General features: G+C 43.8%; 1 protein-coding gene across 1 annotated transcript in view; it reads left to right on the top strand.

Annotated features, from left to right (window-relative positions):
* Nucleotides 1-18,079: 18,079 nt before the first annotated feature.
* Nucleotides 18,080-25,597, top strand: part of DOCK1 (dedicator of cytokinesis 1) — a 530,692-nt gene continuing 523,174 nt past the window's right edge. Inside the window, exon 1 of the mRNA XM_026650862.1 lies at nt 18,080-18,246. Coding sequence (XP_026506647.1) covers nt 18,201-18,246 — 46 coding nt within the window. The 5' untranslated portion in view covers nt 18,080-18,200. The remainder of the gene's footprint in view (nt 18,247-25,597) is intronic.

A 25,597-nucleotide genomic window follows, 5' to 3' on the forward strand; every position in this document is an offset into this window, starting at 1 on the left:
GGCTGCATGGAATTAAATCAAAGGATGCTGTTCAAGACAGACAAACAGAAAATGAATCAATGACAAAAGAGAGGTACCACAGACAGAATACCAAGGGTTCTTAAGGAAACAATGGGGAAGCTATTCGTTTTGCCTAGACCTGAACCTAGGATGAAATGGACACTAAACAATTAAATATACCAACCTGGAGAGAAAAAGGATGTGAATGAGCAGCAGCTGCTTGGGGGTGGGCAAAAGACACTGTGAGAGAAAACCACCAGGGAACAGTCTCTCTCTCCCAGCCCAGAGTGAGTTTCTGGTTAGCCCAGTTTTCCTCTACCAAAACTTTCAAGAAAAGGATAAAGTTTAGATGAGACCAGATGAATATGGAATGTTTTAATCCTTCTCTCTATTTCTGGAGGGAAGTTTCTTACAGGTACTTACAAGTAGAGTTGGGGCTGTCATATTAACAGTTGGAAATAGGGGGACTGCCACACTGGCATCTAGTCTGAGAATGGTAGAGCCACAGGGCTCCCCCCAGCTAAAGGTGAAGGTAGCAAAATCTATCACCTGAGACATGCACACAAGAAGGGCTGCAAAGGTTGGGGGAGGGGAGTCTAGGGCACCACTCACCCTGTAACCAAGAGGTGTTGTAGCCTAACAATCTAAAGTAGGGTGAACCATAGAGTTCCACTCTGGGGAACAATGCAGATAAAGGCCTGTCACTTTGAAAGAGCACTCCCAGAGATAGGGGTGGGGGAGAGGTCACAGGTGTAACTCATCCCTGATTTATGACACCCAGTCTCCAAATTCTGAATATCTGGCAGGTAGCTGCTTTGGCAAGGATAGGTGGCTGTGCTAGATGGGGCGGGCATTGGCTAAACTGAGGAAAAGTTAGTGAAGTATATTTTAATTTCTCTTTTTAAAACAGCATTTATGTATACCTGCTGCCCCATAACATCTCCTCCTGCTGGAGGAGTGCATTGCAGGTGCTGCTTTCCTCGGTTTCCCCTTCCCTAGGGTTTTCCTTCTCTCCTGGGCATTCACATGTCTCAGCCCTGCAGCTGGATGATTTTCACAGTTCAGTCTCCTTCGACAGTAACAAAAGTTCAGACAAAAGGTTCTACCACCCCACTTAGGTTCTACCATCCTACTTAGGTTCCTTTTGAGCTCATCCTCTGGGCTACCTTTAAGTCTCTCTGCTTTGGGACAGAGCCCTAACTCCCAGGGTGCTTCCCTGAAGTCTCCTCACAGTCTCAGCCCCTTTAGTCTATCTTTCAACCTGTTTCAATCAGATCTGCCTCTTCAAGGCCCCAAACCAGGACCTTCTGCAAGACCCCAACAAGTTTCCTGTTGTTTCACCTCCAAACTGAGTCCTCTGCCCGTTGAGGAGGCTCAGGTGTTTATCAGGCTGTCACCTGACCCCAATTAGTCCTGCCCCCTTAGGCTGGCAGGCCAGGGATGAGGGCTCAGGGCTGCGGGAGAGGGCTCAGGGCTGGGGTGCAGGCTCTGGGTGGGGCCAGAAACGAGTGGTTAAGGGTGTGGGAGAGGGCTCTGAGCTGGGGCACGGGGTTGGGGTGCGGGGGGGGGTTGAGGACTCCAGCTGGGGGCTGCAGGTTCTGGGGTGGGGCTGGGGATGAGGGTTTGGGGGTTAGCAGGGGACTGAGGCAGGGGATTGGTGTGTCCGGGAGGGAGTTTGGTGCTGGAGGGGACTCCGGGTTGGGGCTCGGAGGGGTTTGGAGTGCAGGATGGAGGGCAGGCTCCGGTTGGGGGTGCTGGGGCAGGGGGTTGGGATGCGGGGGAAGTTGAGGGCTCCAGCTGGGGGTGTGGGATTGGGGCTGGGGCTGAGGGGTTTGGGGTGCAGGAGGGGGCTAAGGCAGGGGGTTGGGGTGTTGGGCTCTGGGAGGGAGTTTGGATGCGTGAGAGGACTCTGGGATGGGACAGGGAGTTGGGGTGCAGGAGGAGCTGCGGGGTCCCGGCGATGCTTACCGTGGCTCCCAGGAAGCAGCCGCAAGGTTCCTGCAGCCCCTAGACACATGGGCGGCCAGGAAGGCTCCGCAGGCTACCAGGCACCCAGAGGTGCCACCCCCGCAGCTCCCATTGGTCATGGTTCCCGGCCAATGGGAGTTGTGGAGCTGGCCCTCGGGGCAGGGGCAGTGCGTGGAGGCTCCCGAGCCACCCATGCATCTAGGGGCTGCAGGGACCTGGCAGAGGCTTTCAGGAGCCATGCGGAGTTAGGGCAGGGAGGGAGCCTGCCTTAGCCCTGGGCCCCTGCTGCGCCACTGACCGGACTTTTAACGGCCCGGTCAGCGGTGCCACCTGGAGCCACCAGGGTCCCTTTTCAACTGGGCGTTACAGTCGAAAACCAGATGCCTGACAATCCTAGGAGAAGAGGCAGAGTGGGGGAAGAACGGGGGCAGGACCGGGGAAGGGGTGGAACAGAGGAGGGGAAGGGGTGGAATGGGGTGGGACCAAGGTGGGGCCATGGGTAGAAGGGGTGGAACGGGGGTGGGGCTCCAGGCTCAGAGCTCCAGCCAGGGCCAAGAGCTCTGCCACCATCCGAGCTGAGGTCAAGCTCTCAGCCCCCACTCCCACCAGGGCCATGGGGAGAAGGGACCAAACTCTCAGCTTCCCCGCACCATCGGGGCGGGGGGGGGGGGGGGGGGGGGGAGAGAAATGACTGAGAGAAGCCAGGGGGCATGGCCTTGGCCAGAAAAGGCAGGACAGGGGACTAGCCTCCCCAAGGAGAAGCTTCACCTGCTGCCCATGTCTAAACCTTCTCTGGAGTTTGGCACTTAGTGCAGGCTGCAGGAAAGTGCCTATCTCAGCTTGCAATCTACAGCTGGGAACCCTTCTTCTGGAGTCAGGCAGTTTAGGTATCTATCTAAGTCATTTCTTGTCAGAATGAGTTAGGTGTCTGCCTAACTCCACACAAAATGGACAGTTGGTGGAAGAAGCCCTCCCTCTAGCCCACTGGTTAAGGTACTCACACAGGATGTGGGATCTCCTAGTTCAATTTCCCCCCTGTGCTTAATGAGAAGAAGGTATTTAAATGTGGGGGTTCTGCAGCCTCAGGTGAATATCCTGACTACAGAGGGATTCTCATGCTTTCTCTGGCCCAATTAACATTAATTCAATTAAAGTGGAACAACTTTTATAAGCGAGATTGAGAGAGGCCCACATGAGACTATCCCATAGTCCATTTATGAGGACATTCAGCAGAGAGGTGGGAGATCCCTGTTCAAATTACTTCTTCTCATCAGCTGGAGGGGGGCACTGAACTGGGGTTTTCCACATCCTGAGTACCCTAATCAGTGGTTTAAAATTTAAAGCCTTTTTGTGTGGCGTTAGGTATATTCCAAGCACACCTAGTCGATCAAGCCCTACAAGCAAGATAGGCAGAGAAGCACCTATCTTTCCCCGGTTCTGGGGTTAGAGGGGAGATAGGCATCCGGATGCCTAGAGCAAAGCAGCAGTACACGTGCTCAGAGGCAGAAGCATAGGCACCGAGGGAACTTTTACAGTGAAAATTTACGCACCAAGAAAATGTAGGCACCTACAGGATTAAGCAGTAGCCGAGTGGAAGTTCTGTGGAATCCAGTGGTGCCTAAAACTATGATTTATGTGCCTAAAACTGGGGTTTAGACACTTAAATCCCTTTGTGAATCTGGCCCTTTGTTCCTGCAAAACCGTTTTCATCATTCCAATGAAAGCACTGAACATGAACACGACAGATCAGATGCTGGTGGGCACAGTAAAGTATTCTGGAGAGCTTGCAGCCATGATGCAATCTCCATTGACTGAAGATACACACTCATAATTGATCAATTCAGTCCATGGGGGCATGGATCAGCATTCACGTCACACTCCCTGTTAATACCTGGCCCAGGCTGGGGAAGCCAATGATCCAACCAGCGGACCAAAATCGGTGATGAATCCTGGTCATGTGACACCTGAAGCACGTTGTGCATATAATAATAATAAGAATTCAGTCCATAGTTTAGGCATACTTGGATTCCTCACTTACTCTGAGCTCTCACAGAGCAGCATACGTGAGTAAAGATTTCTGCCATCTCCAGTTGGCTAGGAAACTCTGTCCCATTCTGGCAGATGAAGATCTGGCTTCAGTTATTCATGCCATCATCACTAAGGCTACAATTATGTCAAGGAGGTATGGAAGTCACAGAATCCATGACTTCCACTGACCTCCGTGAAATTTTCTGCCCCGGGGCTGGAGCTCCCAGCCGCCCTCCCCTCACAACTCCCAGTCTCTGCCCTGGTGGGGGGACCCTGCAGCTGCCCACCCATGGCAGACGGCAGGGGAACTCCCCGCAGCTACCCAGCTGCAGTGGGCAGCAGGGGGGACCCCCCTGAGCTCCCAGCCATCGCGGGCAGCGGGGACCCCGGAGCTCCCATTCGCCACAAGTGGTGGGGAACCCGCCGGAGCTCCCTGCTGCTGTGGGTGGCAGGGCACCATTAGAGCTGCTCAGTGCCTGCGCGGGAGAGATCCCAGAGATGCCACTCACTGCATTGGCAGGAGCCCAAGCAGCAGTGGGTGCTTAACCCACCTCACCATTTTGTCAGGGATATATATTTTTACTGAAAGTGAGGGACAGGTCACGGGCTTCCGTGAATTTTTGTTTACTGCCCATGACCTGTCCATTACTTTTACTAAAAATATCCGTGACAAAAGCTTTGCCTTATTCATCATCTCTTGGCTAGATTACAGCGATGAAATATACCTGGGAATGAAGCCTTTCACATTTAGGAAACTCCAACTAGTGTAGGACTCCGTAGCTCGTCTCCTCAGAAACACAGTCTACCCGGAACATATCAAACCTGTCCTTTGCACTCTACACTGACTTCCCATAAAATATCAAATCGAGTTCAAGTTCTCAGTCCTCATCTTCAAAGCATTCCTTGGCCTGGGCCGAGGATATCTAAAGCTCTGGGATGAAGACTGTGGTAAAGAACTACGATCCTCTGGCACAACTGAACTCTCAACAGTAAGAGCAAAGCTTATCTGTGCAAGAGACAGAACTTTCTCCTGGACTGGACTGAGTCCGTGGAATAAACTCCCCATGAACTAAGGACTATCACAAACCTCTTCACTTTCCACACCAAGTACAAGGCACATTTTTGACCTACCTACCTCTAATATAAACACATAGCAACGTGTGTGTGTTTGTTTATATAGATAGAGACGCTTCCATAACAAGACACTCCACTACATACACTTTTCCTTCTGAGGAGAGGATGACAGAACAAATACCACATGACAGAAGTGTAGTCACATGGCTTACTGTGCTCCTGGAAGGTGCTCAGATACTACAATGATGGGCACAGTATAAAAACCTATGAACCCTTGTAAGGATGGCAGCTATGTGGAACAGAACAGACAACACTTCAAGCCCCTTGTCTCTTGAAACTCTTGTAAACAGGTGATGCTATAGCATTTGGTTGCTCAATGCTAACTCATGTGACAGTAAAAGAGTAAGGGGAACATGTTCTACAGAACTGAGGATAGAATTGGGGAGTTCCTAAAGTCTAACTTTGCCTTTGCTAATGATGTATTGTGTGGCCTTTTGAAAGTCACTTAGGCAAAAGTATTCAAAACGTGGTCTCTGACTTTGGATTCTTCAACTTTTGGGTGCCTGCCTGTTTTGAAAATGTTGGCCTTAGCTTTGCTGTGTCTCAGTTGTAAATGGAGATAATGATACTTTTCTCTCTCATGAAGGAAAGTTAATATTTGTATAGTGCTTTGAGAATGTAAAGTGCTACACAAGTGCAAAGTATTATTAACAGGATAATGCATGTTTTCATCTTGAGCTTGTCAGCCTCTAACTCGTCATTATCTAGCTTGTAATGACTTTACTTGCATACATTATAGTTCAAGTAATCTCTCTTCACCTATTCTCTTTAAATGTTTTTCATTTTTCATGCTAAAGTTTGAAAAATTTAGCTCATTCTTTTTAAAAATATTGAGTCAATTGGAATTTACACAGTAAAACAGATGGTCCTCTGAAAACAAAGTACTTGTTTTTACCTGCATGATACGGCCCTAACTTTTATGAAGATATTTTCTGTTCTGCTTGTTCTTGTCTGGGAGTTCTGCTCAAACTATGTACATGGGATTTATTATTTGATTTTGAACGAGACTGTCCAATGCTTGTAAATATGTCAGCAATAACTTACAACAGGTAATATTATGTCTCTTAAAATAAGAGAATATAAAATACTATTCTGTTGGCTCATTAATGTTAGTGCAAAGAGAATCAGGTTGCAAATAAAAGACTGACTGTTAAGATGAGTTTCTTTAGCTTTTCTGGTGTATTATATTAGTAATTTATATAACTGTTTTGAGCCTGATTGTAGAATCCTTACTCATGTGAGTAGTTCCACTGATTTTAAGTAAAGGTTAAAGTCCAATTGACATGAGTAAGCTTTGAACAATTAAGTTCCCTGTGATTCAGAATCCAGAACACTTTATTCTCATATTCATTAAACATCTCTGCCTGAAGTATTAAGATTACTCCCAGAATTTGGTGAACTTTTAACTTGTATCCCTAAGTGCAAGAAAGTGTTAGTGTAACTTCCTAGATACCACAGCTCTCACAATCCTGCCCAATTCAACATATTTTTTTCACAAAGTTGACATTAAGGTAAATACACTTTCCACTTAACATTCCACTCTTGGATAAAATTATTAATGATTAAAAAAGTGGCCTGCCATTCTGATTACACTTATTGACAAAGTTAACATCATTAAGGTGACAGTTCTTTCCAAAGTTAACTACTTTTTGTCTCTACCCCAGTTACTCTACCAAAAAAACAACAAAAAAAAACAAAAACCTCCAATATCATCCCTTTTATGGAGCAATAAAAATCCCCATATATATCTGTAACAGGGCATGGCTCCACTCCTGTCTTCTCCCCTGCAGAAACTGTACTAACTCCACCAGGTGTGTAGTTAGTGACCTTTCATTCAAGTTCCCTCCACCAATATCACTATAGTCCCTGTGCAACAGTCTATTTACAATATCTACAGTGCTTTTAGCCCTCTCCTCGGGACCTGACGGGACCAGAGGTCTCCCTTCTCTGAGGCCTCTGTGTGATCAGGCTCAGCTAACCCCATTGGGTTCTTTCTTTTTCTTTCTTTCTCCTGGCACTTCCTTCCTGTGCCTCTTTATCAGACTTGGGTGGAAGGGCTATTTGGCTCTTTATCCCATCAAGTCCACCGGCCTGATTAGATAACTACCCCAATCACTTCCTGGGGAACTACTTAGCATATAAGTGATTGGAGTGCAGGCTCACCTGTTCATCCCCTGCACAGCTATACCAGACCGAACAACTCTGATCTTGGAAGGTGAACCATCCCGCTGGGCCTGGCGAGTACTTGAATCACTCCCTGCAATCTGTTACAATACCCTAAAAAGATAATGCTAGTTGTGCAGATGGGGGGGGGGGGATGACATGACCTTTCATAATTTTCCACTTTACTTTCTTATAGCACAACTGCAACATATCACATTCTGGCATGATCAAGTGCACAGCTCCCCCACAAGTAGAAACAAAGAGACTCTCACTGATTGTCTGCCATTAAATAACACTATAAAAGTCCAGTGGAAAAACCTGTATCCTAGAACACATGAGAAGACACAAGAGTCGGGTAATCTGGCTCTGGTGCACACACACTTCCAAAGAAACCTCCATCTGGAAACTCTTACGGAAACCCTAATTACTAGGAGACCTTCATAGATTCATAGACTTTAAGGTCAGAAGGGACTATGATGATCGTCTAGTCTGATCTCCTGCACAACGCAGGCCACAGAATCTCACCCACCCACTCCTGTAATAAACCCCTAACCTATGTCTGAGCCATTGAAGTCCTCAAATCATAGTTTAAAGACTTCAAGGTGCAGAGAATCCTCCAGCAAGTGACCTGTGCCCCACGCTACAGAGGAAGGCGAAAAATCCCCAGGGCCTCTGCCTATCTACCCTGGAAGAAAATTCCTTCCCGACCCCAAATATAGCAATCAGCTAAACCCTGAGCATGTGGGCAAGACTCACCAGCCAGGCACCCAGGAAAGAATTCTCTGTAGTAACTCAGATCCCACCCCATCTAACATCCCATCACAGGCCGTTGGGCATATATACCGCTAATAGTCAAAGATCAATTAATTGCCAAAATTAGGCTATCCCATCATACCATCCCCTCCATAAACTTATCAAGCTTAGTCTTGAAGCCAGATATGTCTTTTGCCCCCACTGCTCCCCTTGGAAGGCTGTTCCAGAACTTCACTCCTCTAATGGTTAGAAACCTTCATCTAATTTCAAGTCTAAACTTCCTGATGGCCAGTTTATATCCATTTGTTCTTGTGTCCACATTGGTACTGAGCTTCAATAATTCCTCTCCCTCCCTGGTATTTATCCCTCTAATATATTTATAAAGAGCAATCATATCTCCCCTCAGCCTTCTTTTGGTTAGGCTAAACAAGACAAGCTCTTTGAGTCTCCTTTCATAAGACAGGTTTTCCATTCCTCGGATCATCCTAGCAGCCCTTCTCTGTACCTGTTCCAGTTTGAATTCATCCTTCTTAAACATGGGAGACCAGAACTGCACACAGTATTCCAGATGAGGTCTTACCAATGCTTTGTATAACGGTACTAACACCTCCTTATCTCTACTGGAAATACCCTGCCTGATGCACCCCAAGACTGCATTAGCTTTTTTCACGGCCATATCACATTGGCGGCTCCTAGTCATCCTGTGATCAACCAATACTCCGAGGTCCTTCTCCTCTTCCATTACTTCCAACTGATGAGTTCCCAACTTATAAAAAAATTCTTATTAATCACTAAATGCATGACCTTGCACTTTTCACTATTAAATTTCATCCTATTACTATTACTCCAGTTTACAAGGTCATCCAGATCTTCCTGTACAATATCCCGGTCCTTCTCTGTATTGGCAATACCTCCCAGCTTTGTGTCATTGGCAAACTTTATTAGCACACTCCCACTTTTTGTGCCAAGGTCAGTAATAAAAAGATTAAATAAGATTGGTCCCAAAACCGATCCCTGAGGAACTCCACTAGTAACCTCCCTCCAGCCTGACAGTTCACCTTTCAGTATGACCTGTTGTAGTCTCCCCTTTAACCAGTTCCTTATCCACCTTTCAATTTTCATATTCATCCCCATCTTTTCCAATTTAACTAATAATTTGCCATGTGGAACTGTATCAAATGCCTAACTGAAATCGAGCTAAATTAGATCCACTGCATTTCTTTTGTCTAAAAAAATCTGTTACCTTCTCAAAGAAGGAGATCAGGTTGGTTTGGCATGATCTACCTTTTGTAAAACCATGTTGTATTTTTCCCAATTACCATTGACCTCAATGGCCTTAACTACTTTCTCCTTCAGATTTTTTTCCAAGACCTTGCATACTACAGATGTCAAACTAACAGGCCTGTAGTTACCCAGATCACCTTTTTTTCCTTTCTTAAAAATAGGAACTATGTTAGCAATTCTCCAGTCATACGGTACAACCCCTGAGTTTACAGATTCATTAAAAATTCTTGCTAATGGGCTTGCAATTTCATGTGCCAGTTCCTTTAATATTCTTGGATGAAGATTATCTGGGCCCCCCGATTTAGTCCCATTAAGCTGTTCGAGTTTGGCTTCTACCTCGGATGTGGTAATATCTACCGCCATACCTTCAAACATTTACATTTGACATCAAACTCATCACATTTCTCTCCTCATTTATATCACTTCCATAATAATCTAAAACAACCTGAGCAACTTCAAAAAGAATAGAACCCATGGAACAAAATTATTTTCATTACATACAACCAGGCCAAATATGGTAAAATATGGGCAAGCTAAATAGAGAAATAATACATAATAATTAAATTCATTTCACCCTCTCACTTTTAAAAAGAAATCATCGACTTTTGTAGATTTATAGACTCTTCTCATAATCAATAAATATCAAAACTCAATGGAAGAAGGAAGTAAACATTGATTAGGAAACAACAGAATGAAATGAGATGTGTTCCTCTATTTGGTCCAATTTAAAAGATATTAAACACCACATTTACTCTAGCAGACAAACTTCACAGAATGGATTCTACTCCTTTAAAAATACCATATCATTCAGACAGTTTCTCCAAATATTTTTATTACCCTCTCTCATTTGGCACTTTTTGTACATGTCATGACAATGCCCCCAAATGACATTCTGTTGGTGAAGAGCACATAAATGTATTCACTGGACAGACACAATTATTCTACAAAGATAAAAGAGGAAGCTTTTCAACTTAGAAAATGTTATTGAATACAGATACTCTGAAATACAAACTATTCAAATGAATGTAATTTATTAATGGCCAGGCATTCAAAATACAAAGACACAGCTTGGAAGAGTATGAAGTATAGTCACCCCCAGATGCTGGTCTATATTCTCTGCTTTGCCAAATCTTAGGCTCTATGAAGCCAAGACAGGAGGCCAACAGAAAGCTATTTGTGTATCCTTGCTTCTCTCTGCTCATCCTTGATGGAGGCTAGAACAGACCACAGGCTTCTCTAACATGTTCAGCGGCCAGTGGTCCTCAACTTCTAACTTCAGTGGGACTGCTCACACACACACACAACATTAAGCATGTGCATAAATGTTTGTAAGACTGGGCTTAAATGTTAAAGTAATTTTGTGCAAGAGAATACTCATATAATTGATATCTGCATTTGGATCAAGACAACATATTTTTAAACTAAGATATAAAAGAAAAAAAAGTGTGAAGTGTGAAGATCTCTTACCATGTCTGTAGCCAAACAAGATTGCAGTGGCAGCCATTCATCAGAGAATGAAACAGAGAATTATTGTGCATAGAGGTCATTAGTTGCAAGTAGTAAAAACTGATTGCTCTTATCTAGTCTGGGAGCAATATAATTTCTAACAGGATATCTTTATCAGAAGTAAAAAAGCAAAACAGTTATGCAAAGCTAGGAATCTACTGGCCTTCCACGCCACTTCCACAGAGGCAATATCTTCAATGGGATTTCACTATGCAGGTAAAGTCATTTCATATTTAGTGTGTCCACAAGTTTGGAATCCACCTACTGGCATAGACAATGAAATAGCTGATCACAAAAATTGTGACATTTAACTGAAGCAGAACAAGCATCCACCTTATGCAGTTGTATTCAGTAAGTGTAATATATATCTTGACTATATTGGTACATTTATATGGTATCTCTTATTTATTTATTACAGATTTTTGACCCACATTATCAGATCTGTTTCTATTCCTCCTTTTCAAAAAGATATCTCCAGTCCCTCTGCCAAGAATTTCAAATATTACTGGTGGCCAGTGCTGATGCGGATCTGTTGGAGTTAATGTTAAAACGGATGTTATATTACTGCTAGAGAGTTGACCCTTAATTTATGTGGTGCATTTATACAGAACCTGCAGATCCAAACAGATGATGTAATGATATTTTAAAACTTGCAGACATTGTTATTGATTGCCTTTTTATGTCACTGATTTGAGTTTTATTTTTTAATTCATTTTAATTTCACTTATAAAAGATAATTTTTAATTTTGCATATGATGTGCTGTTTAGCAGTGGGATGGAGCCTTAGACTGGTAAGTAATACACACCATATACACAGTATGTGGAAACATGTTATATACATGTATGGAAAATCTGTCAACTAGAACATTTCAAACTCTGATGGAAAATTACTGTTTTTCTTCCCAAGAACACCTAATATTATTTGACTACTGGAAAAAAAAAAAACTGTTTTCATACTTTCAGTCTCAAAGTCTTGTCACACTACATACTTTTCCCTTGTTGTAGAAAGTACCAGAGGAATATTTGTGCACTGTGAATCAGCAGGCATCTTATTTGCTGGCTATCATAGTTTAAACTGGGTTTTTCCCGTTTTTAACAGGCTTTCACTAAAATGAAAGTTTTGACAGTACTCAATGGACAATATAGGCATCACTTGAAGTTAACAGGGCTCAGTATGTGTATATGGGTTCACCTGTGCTGATCCTGTTGTAGGATCTGGATCATAATTAGTACTTGATTTTATTAATCCTCATATGAGTCTATAAAATATTTTTTAAATTATGTGAATTTTGTGTTTTCAGAGGTAAAAAATGGACAGTTTTGGCTGTATAACTATACAATGAACCAGATCCTGCTCTCAGTGAAGATAAAGATAATTTAGACACTGGCTTCAATAGAACAAGGATTGAGCTTATTGTGCAGGTAGGAGTTGCACAAGCGTCCTCAGTTTTTCCAGTTCTCCTGAATTCTGATTCCTCCTATTTTAGGCCTAAATTCTGCCTCAGATAGGTACTTGCAGTTAGCCAATACATACACATATGTATGCCAATGCCAATTAAGTCGTGTGTGTCAGTCTGAAGGCATAATCTGGCCCTTAGTTGCCACCTGAACAAACACTGCCAATGCTGCTTTCATCACGTAGACAGCTGTGCCATTATAGCCTGATCTGAGGACACCAAATTTAATTTCAGATTTGAACGTTGGACCCTAGATGTGAAGCAACAGTGCATACACCAAGCTAGACTGCTTGACCACCAAACCACAGTTAACTAAACTTCATCTAAGGGTGCTATTCTGTACCCCACATTCATTCCTTATGCCTTCAGTGACTTCAGTGGAGTAGCTCCTGATTTACCCCAGGATAAGAGAGAAGCAAATCAGATCCCAGACTTACATTTATAGTGTAAATACTAGAAAAGACTATTACATCAGTAGTTTTGAAGATCTGTGAGCCAACATGTGACAGTGCCTTCAGATCCCTACCTCTTCTGGAGCTTCCCTTCACAAATACAGAAGCACCAGAGGAACAACCTATAGACTGTATAGCATTGCAAAATATTTATCCATAGACATAAATACAGGTGCTGCATTTCTGTTTTATTTGTTCTTTCCTTTGCATGGAAAAACAAAGATAAGAAGCGCGAAATGGAACAAGAACATTTGTTGTTTTAATATTTCAGTTTGATTTGATTCATCTTACAACCCTCTTAAACCCTTTAAATCAAAGTTACACAATACTGCAGGATAAAGATAAAGAGCCGAGACTGCTGTTGAAACACTTTTGATCCTCACCCTATGGAATAATGCCTAAGGGTACAGTGGTTCAACACATTGCAATGGCCTTTGAATTCTAAAGGCTTGCTTTAGTTAAAAGAGCAATGAGATTCAGGGTCTCAGCCTAGTCATTGGCAGACAATGTTCTAGGTGGTGGAATCTATATTATGCTGCAGCATACCTTTGAATTGGGAAACAAAGCACAAAGAAGGTGGGAGGGAGGGTGTATGGAAAGACTAGGTAGGAATGGGTTTCTGTGTGGATCAGATACTGATATATATATAGTCTGGAACAATGCCCCAACAGTAGGCAATAATGCTTCAGGAGATGGCTCTACACAAAATGCACTGAATGTAAAGATTCCTTCCTGACCCCTGCAAGGGATTAGTTCTCACCCTGTATCTCAGGTGGATTCAGAGGGACGGACGGGGCAGTACAAGGAAATGAGACAATACTGGTCAGCATGAGCGGCAGTGGCATCAGCGCACCAGGGTCCTACGGCTGTCAGTTTTTTTGTAGCAGAATATAGCCGTTTAGACTTTCCATAGCTATTTTGCCCTTCCCTGCTCTATTTCTTTGCAAATTTTATCTCTAACTTTCTCCACTACTTTTTTCACATTTTCTTCGTAGTAAAGCCAAACAATACGAAAATTTTGCTTTACTTCAAAAGATATGCTGCCTTTCAGGTTTTCTGAGGGCACTAGGACTTGGGGAAGAGGGTGGAGAAGCTCAGCTTCTCTGTTCACCTGTCCCCCTCATAACTGAAACACCCCACACACGGAATAGCTGCTAGGCATACTCTAATTTTGAGAGAATCCCCAGAACTCTGGGTTTGGGAGTGACGATCTCAAGTCTTTATAGTCATAGAATAGATCCATACAGAGAGGGATAGCTCCAGGGAAACTCTCTCAGACACAGACAGCCTGCTGGCAAAGACATTGCCAGTCTCAGATACTAGAATATCTTCTTATCACCTCTTAAAAGGGCTCAGTTTCTCTGGCGATGGGACGGATGGGGATAGCTTGATTTCCTAGGAAGGACAAATGTGGCAAGTTATTTACCAAACTCTACCATCAAAATAGAGAAGTCTACCATTCTTACTGCACCAAAAGCAGTTTGGACCCCAACACAAGTAGAAATGAAAAAAACCTGTCTCAGAGTCCTAGAACTCTTAAATAGAGACGAAATCTAGCTCTTCCAGCTGCACCAAAACATTTTGGTTCCTGAGCAAACCAAAAGCCATGATCCATCCAGTGTTCATCCCTCATCACTCAAATTACACTGGTCTACAATTTTTGAGAAGTCGTCTGCTTCAGAGATAAAATGTGCTATTTATTATGTATTTTGATGTGCTGAATTCAAATATGACAATTAAAACAACTGATTGGCTACTGTTTCTAAGATATTTAAGTTTTTACATTTTATGTCTATGTATATTGTGTAGATAGTAGAGTTTTAATCATAAATTGTAAACCTAGGTCTTTTCATGTGTTTATGGTTGCTTTACTTGATAATATTTCACCTGTCCTGTTTATGTAACACTTTAAAAATCAGCAAAAGGGTTATATAAATAAAATGTATTATGAAACAAAAGGCAAAAAACTATTCTGTACATAGTTTAGTCCTATTCAGTGTCTACTCGGCGCTTCTTGGCTTGTCTCTTATATTCATTAAATGGAGCATCTCTTGTCACTGTCCAGCAATAGTCTGCAAGCATTGATGGGCTCCATTTGCCCTGATAGCGTTTCTCCATTGTTGCAATGTCCTGGTGAAATCGCTCGCCGTGCTCGTCGCTCACTGCTCGCAGTTCGGTGGAAAAAAATCTAGATGAGAGTGCAAAAAATGTATCTTTAGTGACATGTTGCAACCAAGGCTTTTGTATGCCTCGAGGAGGTTTTCCACCCACAACCTGTAGTTGTCTGCCTTGTTGTTTCCGAGAAAATTTATTGCCACTAACTGGAAGGCTTTCCATGCCGTCTTTTCCTTGCCACGCAGTGCATGGTCAAATGCATCATCTCGAAGAAGTTCACAAATCTGAGGACCAACAAATACACCATCCTTTATCTTAGCTTCACTTAACCTTGGAAATTTTCCACGGAGGTACTTGAAAGCTGCTTGTGTTTTGTTAATGGCCTTGACAAAGTTCTTCATCAGACCCAGCTTGATGTGTAAGGGTGGTAACAAAATCTTCCTTGATTCAACAAGTGGTGGATGCTGAACACTTTTCCTCCCAGGCTCCAATGACTGTCAGAGTGGCCAATCTTTCTTGATGTAGTGGGAATCTCTTGCACGACTATCCCATTCGCAGAGAAAACAGCAGTACTTTGTGTATCCAGTCTGCAAACCAAGCAAGAGAGCAACAACCTTCAAATCGCCACTGATGTTGGTCATAGTTTATGCACCTCAAAAGTTGTTTCATGTTGTCTTAGGTTTCCTTCATATGGACTGCATGACCAATTGATGGCAAAACATTGCCATTATGCAGTAAAACAGCTTTAAGACTCGTCTTCGATGAATCAATGAACAGTCTCGACTCATCTGGATTGTGAACGATGTTGAGGGCTGCCATCACACCATCGATGTTGTTGCAGGCTACAAGATCACCTTCCATGAAGAAGAATGGGACAAGATCCTTTTGACGGTCACGGAACATGGAAACCCTAACATCACCTGCCAGGAGATTCTACTGCTGTAGTCTGGAGCACAACAGCTCCGCCTTACTCTTGGGTAGTTCCAAATCCCTGACAAGGTCATTCAGTTCACCTTGTGTTATGAGGTGTGGTTCAGAGGAGGAGGATGGGAGAAAATGTGGGTCCTGTGACATTGATGGTTCAGGACCAGAAGTTTCATCCTCTTCCTCTTCCTCGTCTGACTCAACTGAGAATGATTCTGGTGCATCAGGAACTGGCAGTCCTTCTCCGTGGGGTACTGGGCGTATAGCTGATGGAATGTTTGGATAATGCACAGTCCACTTTTTCTTCTTTGACACACCTTTCCCAACTGGAGGCACCATGCAGAAGTAACAATTGCTGGTATGATCTGTTGGCTCTCTCCAAATCATTGGCACTGCAAAAGGCATAGATTTCCTTTTCCTGTTCAACCACTGGCGAAGATTTGTTGCACAAGTGTTGCGGCATATGTGTGGGGCCCACCTCTTGTCCTGATCTCCAATTTTGCAGCCAAAATAAAGGTGATAGGCTTTCTTAACCATAGTGGTTATACTGTGCTTTTGTGATGCAAAAGTCACTTCACCACAAACATAGCAGAAGTTATCTGCACTGTTCACACAAGTACGAGGCATCTCTGCTCACTTTGGCTAAACAGAAATGTGTCCCTTTGCAAAATCAAACACTGACAAATAAGAGAGCATGACACTGTATGATTTCTAGAGCTGATATAGGGCAATTTGTTCAGCAGAGTGATGTAAGCTTCGTTATGATTGCATCATCCATGACTTCTAGGAATAACATGATGCAATTCATATCATGTATGACACAATACCAGCTTCAGATTGCATCATTCATTGTTTTGCCTAAAAAGCAAGTACTGTCCAAACCCAGTTATAGATTTATTCATAGATCCAGTCAAAGATGTATTTTAGTCATTTCTGGTTTAAATTGAGATCCCTTCCCTTTATAACTCACTTATCCTCCGCCATTCCCAAGTCAAGGGTCGTATATACTGACCCAGTAGCATATCTTGAAAACTAGAGCCAATCAACAATTTTAAGCATCATTTTCGTTCTCAGTGACCCAGAATTAGTAAAGTTTGACTACATTTATTTCAGAAGCATTTTGACTGTAGAGCAGTGCTACATGGCACCAATAGGGAACCAGTGTGACTGCTTCTACTGCACCATAAATTTCTGAATCCTGTTGCATCCTTGTGCATGAGCACACCCCTTCAATGGATCTTTGTGACACTTGTGCACAAGGATACATCAGAGCCCAGAATTATTTAGTGCAGCAGGAGTGGCAATACTTATTCTCTATCCATGCCATAGAACAGGAGTAGGCAAACTCTTTGGCCCGATTGCCACATCTGGGTGGGGAAATTGCATGCAGGGCCACGAATGTAGGACTTGGGCAGGGGGGTAGGGGGGGGGGGGGGGCGGGGGAGGGGGGATGTGGAGTGTGGGAGGGGGCTCAAGGCAGGGGGTTGGGGTGTGGGGTGCAGGGTGTGGGCTCTGGCCTGGCGCCACTTACTTTGAGCGGCTCTGGGGTGGCAGCAGCACGCAGCGAGGCTAAGGGAGGCTCCCAGCCTGCCCTGGCACCGCGCCGCTCCTGGAACATTCCTGTGGCCCCTGGGGGAGGGGGGGTAGAGGGCTCCGCGTGCTGCGATCGCCTGTGGGTACCTCCCCTGAAGCTCCCATTGCCAGAACCATTTGTCTGGAACCAGCACACACCTGTGGTGGGCTCATGCAGTGCTCATCCTCCACGTGAAATGGGGTCTCAGATTTTTTTGGGGGGGTACAGTAGCTAGGCTTTTTTAGTTTCTGATGGTACTAATTGCGGGGGAAGGACAAAAATTGGCAAGAGTCAGGTAGATCTAGCTTCTCTTTTTTCTGGTTTTTTGGTGACAGAGTAGTTTGGGCAGGGGCAGCAAGTTGGTTTCTTGGAGCAGGTTCATTTGGGCAGGGGCAGCAGTGGTGGGCTGGTTTCTTGGGGCAGGGGCAGCAGTGGCGGGCCGGTTTCTTGGGGCAAGGGCAGCAGTGGCGGGCCGGTTTCTTGGGGCAGTGGCGGGCTGGTTTCTTGGGGCAGGGCCAGCAGTGGCGGGCTGGTGTGTGGTGGCCTGGGCGATCATTCTGCCAGTCCCTTGGGGAGCCGCACACTCGCTCTCACCCGGGCCGGGCAATGCCGGCGGACGCCCGGCAGGCAGTGGCTGCTCCAGCCAGGCTTGCAGGGGGGCTGGGACTCCCAGTGCTGACTCCGCCCGCACCACATGACTTCTCCATCCGCAGGAGCAAACTTTTCCCGTCCCGCGGCTGGAAAATGGCGGCTTAGGAGCGGAGTCCCCGCATCCCATCCCGGTTCGGCGGCTGCCGTCGCGGCTCCCCAGCGCCTGACGGGCGGAGAGCCTACCCCAGCGCCATGACTCGCTGGGTGCCCACCAAGAGGGAGGAGAAATACGGCGTGGGTGAGGCCCTCTCCTCCGCTCCCCCGGGATCCCGCTTGTTGCGCTTTATTTGCTTGACTCAAACTTTGCACAAGTTTGTTCTTTTCCCGGGAAAGCCCAGAGTCGGCGCCCGCTCCCCCCCCGCACAACTCCCCTGCGGGAGCGTTTCCTGCTCCCCGGGGGCTGCAGCCTTGTCTCCCTTTATTTCCTTGCCTGCTGCTTATTGTCTGCATTGGCGCCGCGGCGAGCTCTGCCCATGGGATTGCCCTGCGCCGGAGCTCGTGGCTGCTTGGCACTAAACTGGGAGGAGGTGGAGGGCGGGCGCGCCTATTCCCTCCGCAAAGGCCTTGCGTAGCGGGGGTGGGAATGGGGAGCAGCCGCCGCCGCTGCCTCTCTGAAACTCACATTGGAAATCGCATTTCCTCCGCGGGATTGGCTCGCACTTCCGTGGCACTTCGCTGCTAAGTAACGTCCCGGGGGGCCCTTCCCCCCTAGCCGCCTGGGTAGGGTGCAACTCGGGACAGCGCTGTGTGAAGTTGCTGGCTGGGCATTATTATTACCACCCTCTTTAAAAAGAGATCTAAAGTTCCGTCCCTCCCCAGGACAAGCCTGGTTTTGATTTTGTCGTCTTTGACCTAGGATGAGCCTCTCTGTAGCCAATTCTCGTTCACTGAGTCCATTTTTCTTTTATGTAGGCAGCCTAATTGCCGTGGGTTTTGACTCCTGCCCTGTGAGCGCAGGTGTTGTCATCAGTGTATTAGGGGTTTGCTGCTTTGAATTTCTTAAATGCCTGGTTTGGAAACATGGGAGAGGGTATATTTCAGTGATCACGGCAAACAAGGCTGTTAAGGGTTATTGCCCTGTCACTTTTTTTTGCTCCATTTTAGATGAGTATAATGGGACACAATTGTTACACAGTTTATTTCAGATTTATTGAAATAGCTCTCTGCTGGTAATGGTTGAATAAAATGTAAAATTCCAGAACGGATCCCAGACATTTTAGAGGGTGTTTACTTGACTCAGTTCCTCTCCCTTGGAAGGCCATTCATGAATGTTCGGTGCATGAATTGTAGTGCTTGCCCTGCACAAATGAACGTTTTGACAGCACTGAGCGCTCTGTAACTTTACTGTTCCACGTTAAGAGAAGCAAGGTTTGGGGACAGAGGGAGAAAAGGACACTCTATTCTGCAGAAAACAATATTTTAGATATTTTCTCAATTTCTATCTTCACATCTTCTGTCCCTCTGAAATGAGAGAGAGGAACTACAGCTGGCTTTTAATTCAAAAGTCTCCATAGTAAAGTCAGTATCTTGGCAGAATGTTTAGATAACCAGAAACTTCCTGAATTTCAGGGTGGACCATTTCATCAAAAGCATTTGCTATGAGTAGAAGGGGAGCAGACTATATCTTACTTAGTTTCTCTTGAGGAAGGAAATATAAAATCTGGTATTCCATTTGGAAATGTTAATGTGAGAGTTTTTTTTTCAATTTGTGGATTCTCTTAGAAACATTGCTTGCAAGTGTGAAAATGAATTTTATTTCATCTGGTTCAGTGCCTAAACCCCTTTTTTTTTTTGTATTTATTTACTTTTTATTGAAGAACCACTGTACGTAATGGAGAAGGAAGTTCTGGGACTGGGAGGAGCATAGTCAACTTTAGGGGTTTGTTGTGGGTAGTGCATAGCTTTTAAAATTTCACATGTCTTTGTGTTAGACCCTGGTTTAGTAGTAGACCCTTAAACATAAAACATTGATCCATTTACTATCTAGGTAGTAAGACACACAACTTCAATTATAAGGAAAATAAAAAAGGAAATTAAAAAATTAAGGCTACTAGTGGATCATTAACTCATCTCAAATGTATCTAAATATTTCAGATCACATTGTATATAGATTCACATCTGTATCTTCTGTAAATGTTTTAGGCATGATGGGATGAATGAAGGGGATGCTATAAAGCTACTCATGTATATTCAAGTGTGGATTTTATATAAGGTCTTTCACAAGTACAGCAATGTGTAATCCTGTTTGTCTGTCTCTTCTCCAGTATCACCAAGGTGCAGTTGGGAAGTTTAATTGTAAAGCACAGACAGTTAATTCAGTTGTTGATGATATATAGTGAAATCCAGTTAACTGAAAGTTTAAAAGACAAATGCTTGTCTGTTTAACTGGAAAAGTCATAATGGTTGAGTATATGTAAAATCTAGTAAATATGGAGGTGTTTAGTGATCTAGTGGGCTACTTGGGAAGCGGATTAAAGTTTGAACTGCAAGCTCCATTTCTTGGTTTTTGGAATACTGGGATCTAGGGCCACTGCCAAGAGGCTAAAAACTGGATGAAGAATCTGGAGAGCTTGCTTTTCAGGAGCCAAAGTAATGTCTTTTGGTTACTTTGGGGATGTGGTGTAGTAGAGGGTAAAGATTAGAGGTGTAAGTTAAGTTCTTTAAGTAAATCTAGGTATCCATTGTGGGAAACTATCACATTTTAGAGATCTGGTCTTCACTGAATTAAAATTGAAATACTGCTTTTGATATTTATAAAAGACAGAAGTATTTTGGAACTAGCTGATGTACTAGTGTTGAATCAGTGTTTTATCTCTTTAAAAATAGGTTCAGAGTCTGTAGGAGAATGGTGCAGTATCCATATATTTCTTAATTCTAAATATAAGTTTCTAAGTTCTAAATATAAGATCTTAGAAAAACCTCATGCTTTTATTTGGTATAACAGCTTCCTGGGGCTTCCCCCCCATCCCCTGCCCCAGATTAGCTGTGAGTGGTGATCACTAGCTACATTATGGAAATTCTTTAATGAATTTCAAGGGTGTAGGAGTTGAAAATAGATGTATTGTTGCTATGAAGGAAAATTAGATTTGATGCTAAGTGAACATAGACATTTTCATTTGCCTGCACTGTACTGTTAAAATCTGGCTATCAAAACAGATTTAGGATGAATATCCTTTTTTCTGCATCACTGAATTTCCTTCTAAGGATGATTAATATATTCAGTTTGGTTACATGTGTTTTTCATGTCTTTGTATATTAAACTAGGAGGCTTCTGGTCTTGCCAGATTTATTGTTTTTGGGAAACCTAAAACTTCTGAAATGTTTTAAAAAGTGTTTGTGTATATCAGTTCTGTATCAGTAAGAAATAATCTTGATTCATGGGAGTATCTATTTAAATGAACATTTTCATAAAGAGAGGAAATAGCTTCCTATTTAAATATGCATCTGTTTATGGAAAAATCAATCTGATGTAAATGAACATCTTATTTTTTTATCAAAATTATTTGCAAGGAAAAGCTAGTTAAAAGATTGGTAATAAAGTGTTCCCACTGAGATTTCTTTGATGAAAGTGGCTCGACTGACTGAATTTAAGTACATTAAAAATCTAAGATGTGAAAAGAGTCTTGAAACATCTTTCTTCTCACAGCTTCCCTTTGCTTCTTCACCTCTCTCTCTCTCTCTCTCTCCTTTTCCTTTCTAATCTTAGTTGAGTGTTCTTTATTTCTACCCATATGGTGTAGCCTCTGACATCAGGGAGATCTTGATGGAATTATTGCGGAAAATGATGGATGAAGTGTCGTTGTTCTGAGTTTTCTATTTCAGTTGCCGCTTTCCATCAAAGAAGCAAAAATTCCTTTAAACAGCCTAACTACTTGCCACGCTCTGTCTTGGAAAATGGTGTTAATAACATTGACTGGAACAATATGATCTGACGATTTGAGGGTAAAACAGGAACATCTATCACTTCATCCGTGGGATTGTTAATCCAACTGCAGTTGGCTCTTAGTGATGTATATTAAATTAATGTTTAACCCTCTCACCTTTATCATATGTGTGCTACCTTTAAGCAGGAGTAGCCATCAATAGTGGTAGGATTAATAACGCCCCTTACATTTTTTTGTTGTTTTTTATTACTTCTGTGGTAGTCATGGGAGCTCTGGAAAGTATTTTCTTTCCTTTGAGCTGTATGCTTCTGTACGCGACTAGTGTTTTTAATATATCAAGTTCCAGAAACTTACTGGCTATGTTGATACGTATCTCAATAATTTATTCTCTGTATCTGTACTGATGGGTAATGGTGTCAGTATGATACTGTAGTAGGAAATAATGTCCCAGAAATGGTGTTTCCTCTCTACTTACTTAATCTTTTGGTGTGGGATTTAAAAACCATCCTGAATATCCCATGCACGTACAGACTAAAATTGCTCCCTCTAAATGAAAGGCGTTATAATGCAGTTTATAAATATTATCACAGAATGCAGTTGTAAGTGTGACTCAGCTTCATTTCCTGCAGGAATACAGCACTTCATGGAGGTGGGGGGGAGGTCAGGCCAGGAATGGGTGTGGGGGAACGTGTTGTCTCTTAGCAGACTGAACATCATTATTGGATTAATACAGCATAATTTAAACCACTATTATGATCAGTAATCCTACAGTTTAATGAGGTTGTCTTCTCTCACTCTCACCCCACATGTAATATCTTAATTTTATATTTTGGCTCTCATCTCAAACCATTTCACAAAGATGTATACATATAACACTACTGAAAGACAGCAAACTCTGCAGGGCCAGGGAGAGGCAGATAGGCAGGCCAGCCAGGTGGATATACAGCATTCTGCACACAATAGTGGTAGTGGTTTACAGGGGTCCAGAGACTTCACTTGGGACAACACCATAGCAGATAAGATAGACATGATCATGAAACTCACCTACACAGTCCACCACACACTTACTTTCCTTCAGTCTGGATGTAGGCACTGTAATTTTTGTGCTCTTTTGTCCTGGTCTGAGCTCACCCTCATGCATGCCAAGAAGAGGAGTTAAGTGTGGTGAGCTGTCTTAGAAGACTCAGGGTACATCTACAAAATATAGTAAATCTGAGTCTGTGTGACTCATGCCTGCAGATTCAGTGTTTCCAAGTCCGCACTTCAGCATCCACTCTGTGTTAAAACCTGAGCCTCACAACCGTGCTGATGTGTCCATGCTGCACTACGCAGATCTGAGTCAGAACTTCATCTTCTTTGGGCATATACTATCGTATCCCAGGCTTCTTAGTGCCTTCATCTGATTCATTGGGTTGTGGGAGAACTTGTCTGGCTGTCCTGCTGGAGTTGACCAGAAGTGTTTTGGATGGTTTTAACCAACCATCACATCCAGCTGAGACTTTTTGTGACCACATGCTCCCAGCAGCTGGAGCCACTAACATGGATCCCAACCTGGTGGAACCGGTGTTTCTAGAGCAGGGCTCCAGACCGATGGGATCACATCACTATGTGGACCTGGGATGGCAAGAACTTTTGCATGAAGAAGCAGATGTTCTTGGAGGTTTGTGATCAGCTTGTCCCTACCCTCCAGTGCCACAATACCTATATGAGGGAGACCATGCCAGTCCAGAAGTGGATCACTGTAGCCATATAGAAGCTGACTACCACCATCTGCTGCAGGTACAGGGCTAACCAGTTTGGAATTGGCAAATCAATTGTGGGGTTTGTTGTGGCAGAGGTTTGTGATCAGGATTCTATGTACCCAAAGGTAGTGGGCATTATAATGTTCTTGAAATAATTGCTGGCTTTGAGAGAACAGGCGTTGCAAACTGGGCCAGGGCCATTGATGGGACTCCTGCACCTATAGTGTGCTCACTGCAAGGAGCACATGAGTACATAAACTGCAAAGGGCTCCAACATGCAGGGCCTGGTTGATCACAGGGGCAGATTCATGGACACTAATGTGGGCTACACTGGTAAGGAACATGATGCCAGGGTGTTCCAGAGATCAGGACTTTAGTATTATGGGTAAGCAGGAATATTATTCCCACCAAATGGCATTGTTATAAATGGACTCACTGTCCCCACTGTTATAGGGAACCCTTCTTGTTCCCTGCTGCCATCCATGACTTATGAAACTGTACCCTGATTTCAGAGGACCTAGCGAAAGAAGGTTCATCTACTCACTCAGTGGCTGTAGGATGATGGTAGAATGTGCATTTGGCAGATTGAAATCCTGTTGATGCTTCCTTCAGAGCCATTTGAAAACCATGTTGTCAATGCAGTCTGCATTACTGTGTCCTGCTGTGTTCTGCACGATGTCTGTAAGGAGAAGAGTGAACCTTTTTGCCAGGCGTGGACTCAAGATATTGCTGGATTTCTGAATCGGTAAACGCAGCCAAACAATGCACTTGTCATGAATGGTGCTGGATCCAGACACTTAACAGAAATCAGGGATGCTTTATGCGCCCGCATAATGGGTTTGTGCAGTCCCATGCCTGAGGGGGAATGAAATGGTATTTGAAGTTGCGCTGTGTATGGTTGTGAGGTAGCTTTGGGTTTTTTTAAAACACATTGGTATTATGTATTATGAATTTTGTAAACACTTTCATGAAATGCAAAGAGATGCTATGCATTTTGTAAATATTGGCCATGTATTTAAATTTACAGTTTATGGATTACTGTGATAACAGTTTTAAAACTTTTATTATGAAATTTCTTGAGAATGGGCTGATAATATTTGTTCAAGTTTGTGCCACTTTTAACATTACATATAATAAAACTTGCTTATTGTAGTCTTGTATGCAAATTCAACACTTTATTTTACACATGTATTTACATAGCAATGTGAAAAGCAGGCCAGCTGACATCAAAACATACAACACAATAACCAAACTCAATGCCAATCAGTAAAAGATGCATATAAATAGATGACATGGCAAACTATTTCTAGGTGTCCTTTGTCCCTCTATTTTCCTTAGCCTTTTTGGTGCATTTTACATGTGCCATCTCTGGTCATCAGATTGCTGTGCACTACTGTGGGCTCAGTGCTTGCTACGAGTTACAGTACCTGGTCAAATTCCTCATAAAGAAGGCAGTAAGATGGGGAGTTCTCAGAGGTGCCGTTAGTTTTTGAATTTGCAATAGTCTGTCTTCAGCCTCTTTATTCACTCTCTGCTTAGCTCTGCTGTCTGCTTGGTCCCCATTCCTTTCAGCCGCTTGGATATAGCTTTGTAGATATGATTATTTCTTCTGTTCTTGCTAAAGTCAAACATCTTGGACACCTCGCACCAGAGGCTAATTTGAATCTGGTTGCATTCCTCTGGCCATTTAGCCATGTGCTTGATGCTGGATAACTTGTTAGTGCTGGCCAGTGTTTCCAGTTGAGCAGACGACGTAGAAATGAAGGGTTAAATGTCAAGCAGCTGTATTTGAACGAAGAGGTATCTTCTGGTTCCTGGAAAGTAAGTGGAAAGTATCTAGATGGAAGGACTGGGAGAAACAGCCCCAGGGGATTATGGGCAGGGCCGGCTCTGGCTTTTTCGCCGCCCCAGGCGAAAAAGCCTCCGGCCGCCCCCCCCCCCCGGGGGGAGGGCGCCGGGGGGG

The sequence above is a fragment of the Terrapene carolina genome, unplaced genomic scaffold, assembly GCF_002925995.2.
Source record: "Terrapene carolina triunguis isolate 2854851 unplaced genomic scaffold, T_m_triunguis-2.0 Scaffold95, whole genome shotgun sequence".
Classification (NCBI taxonomy): Eukaryota; Metazoa; Chordata; order Testudines; family Emydidae; genus Terrapene; species Terrapene triunguis.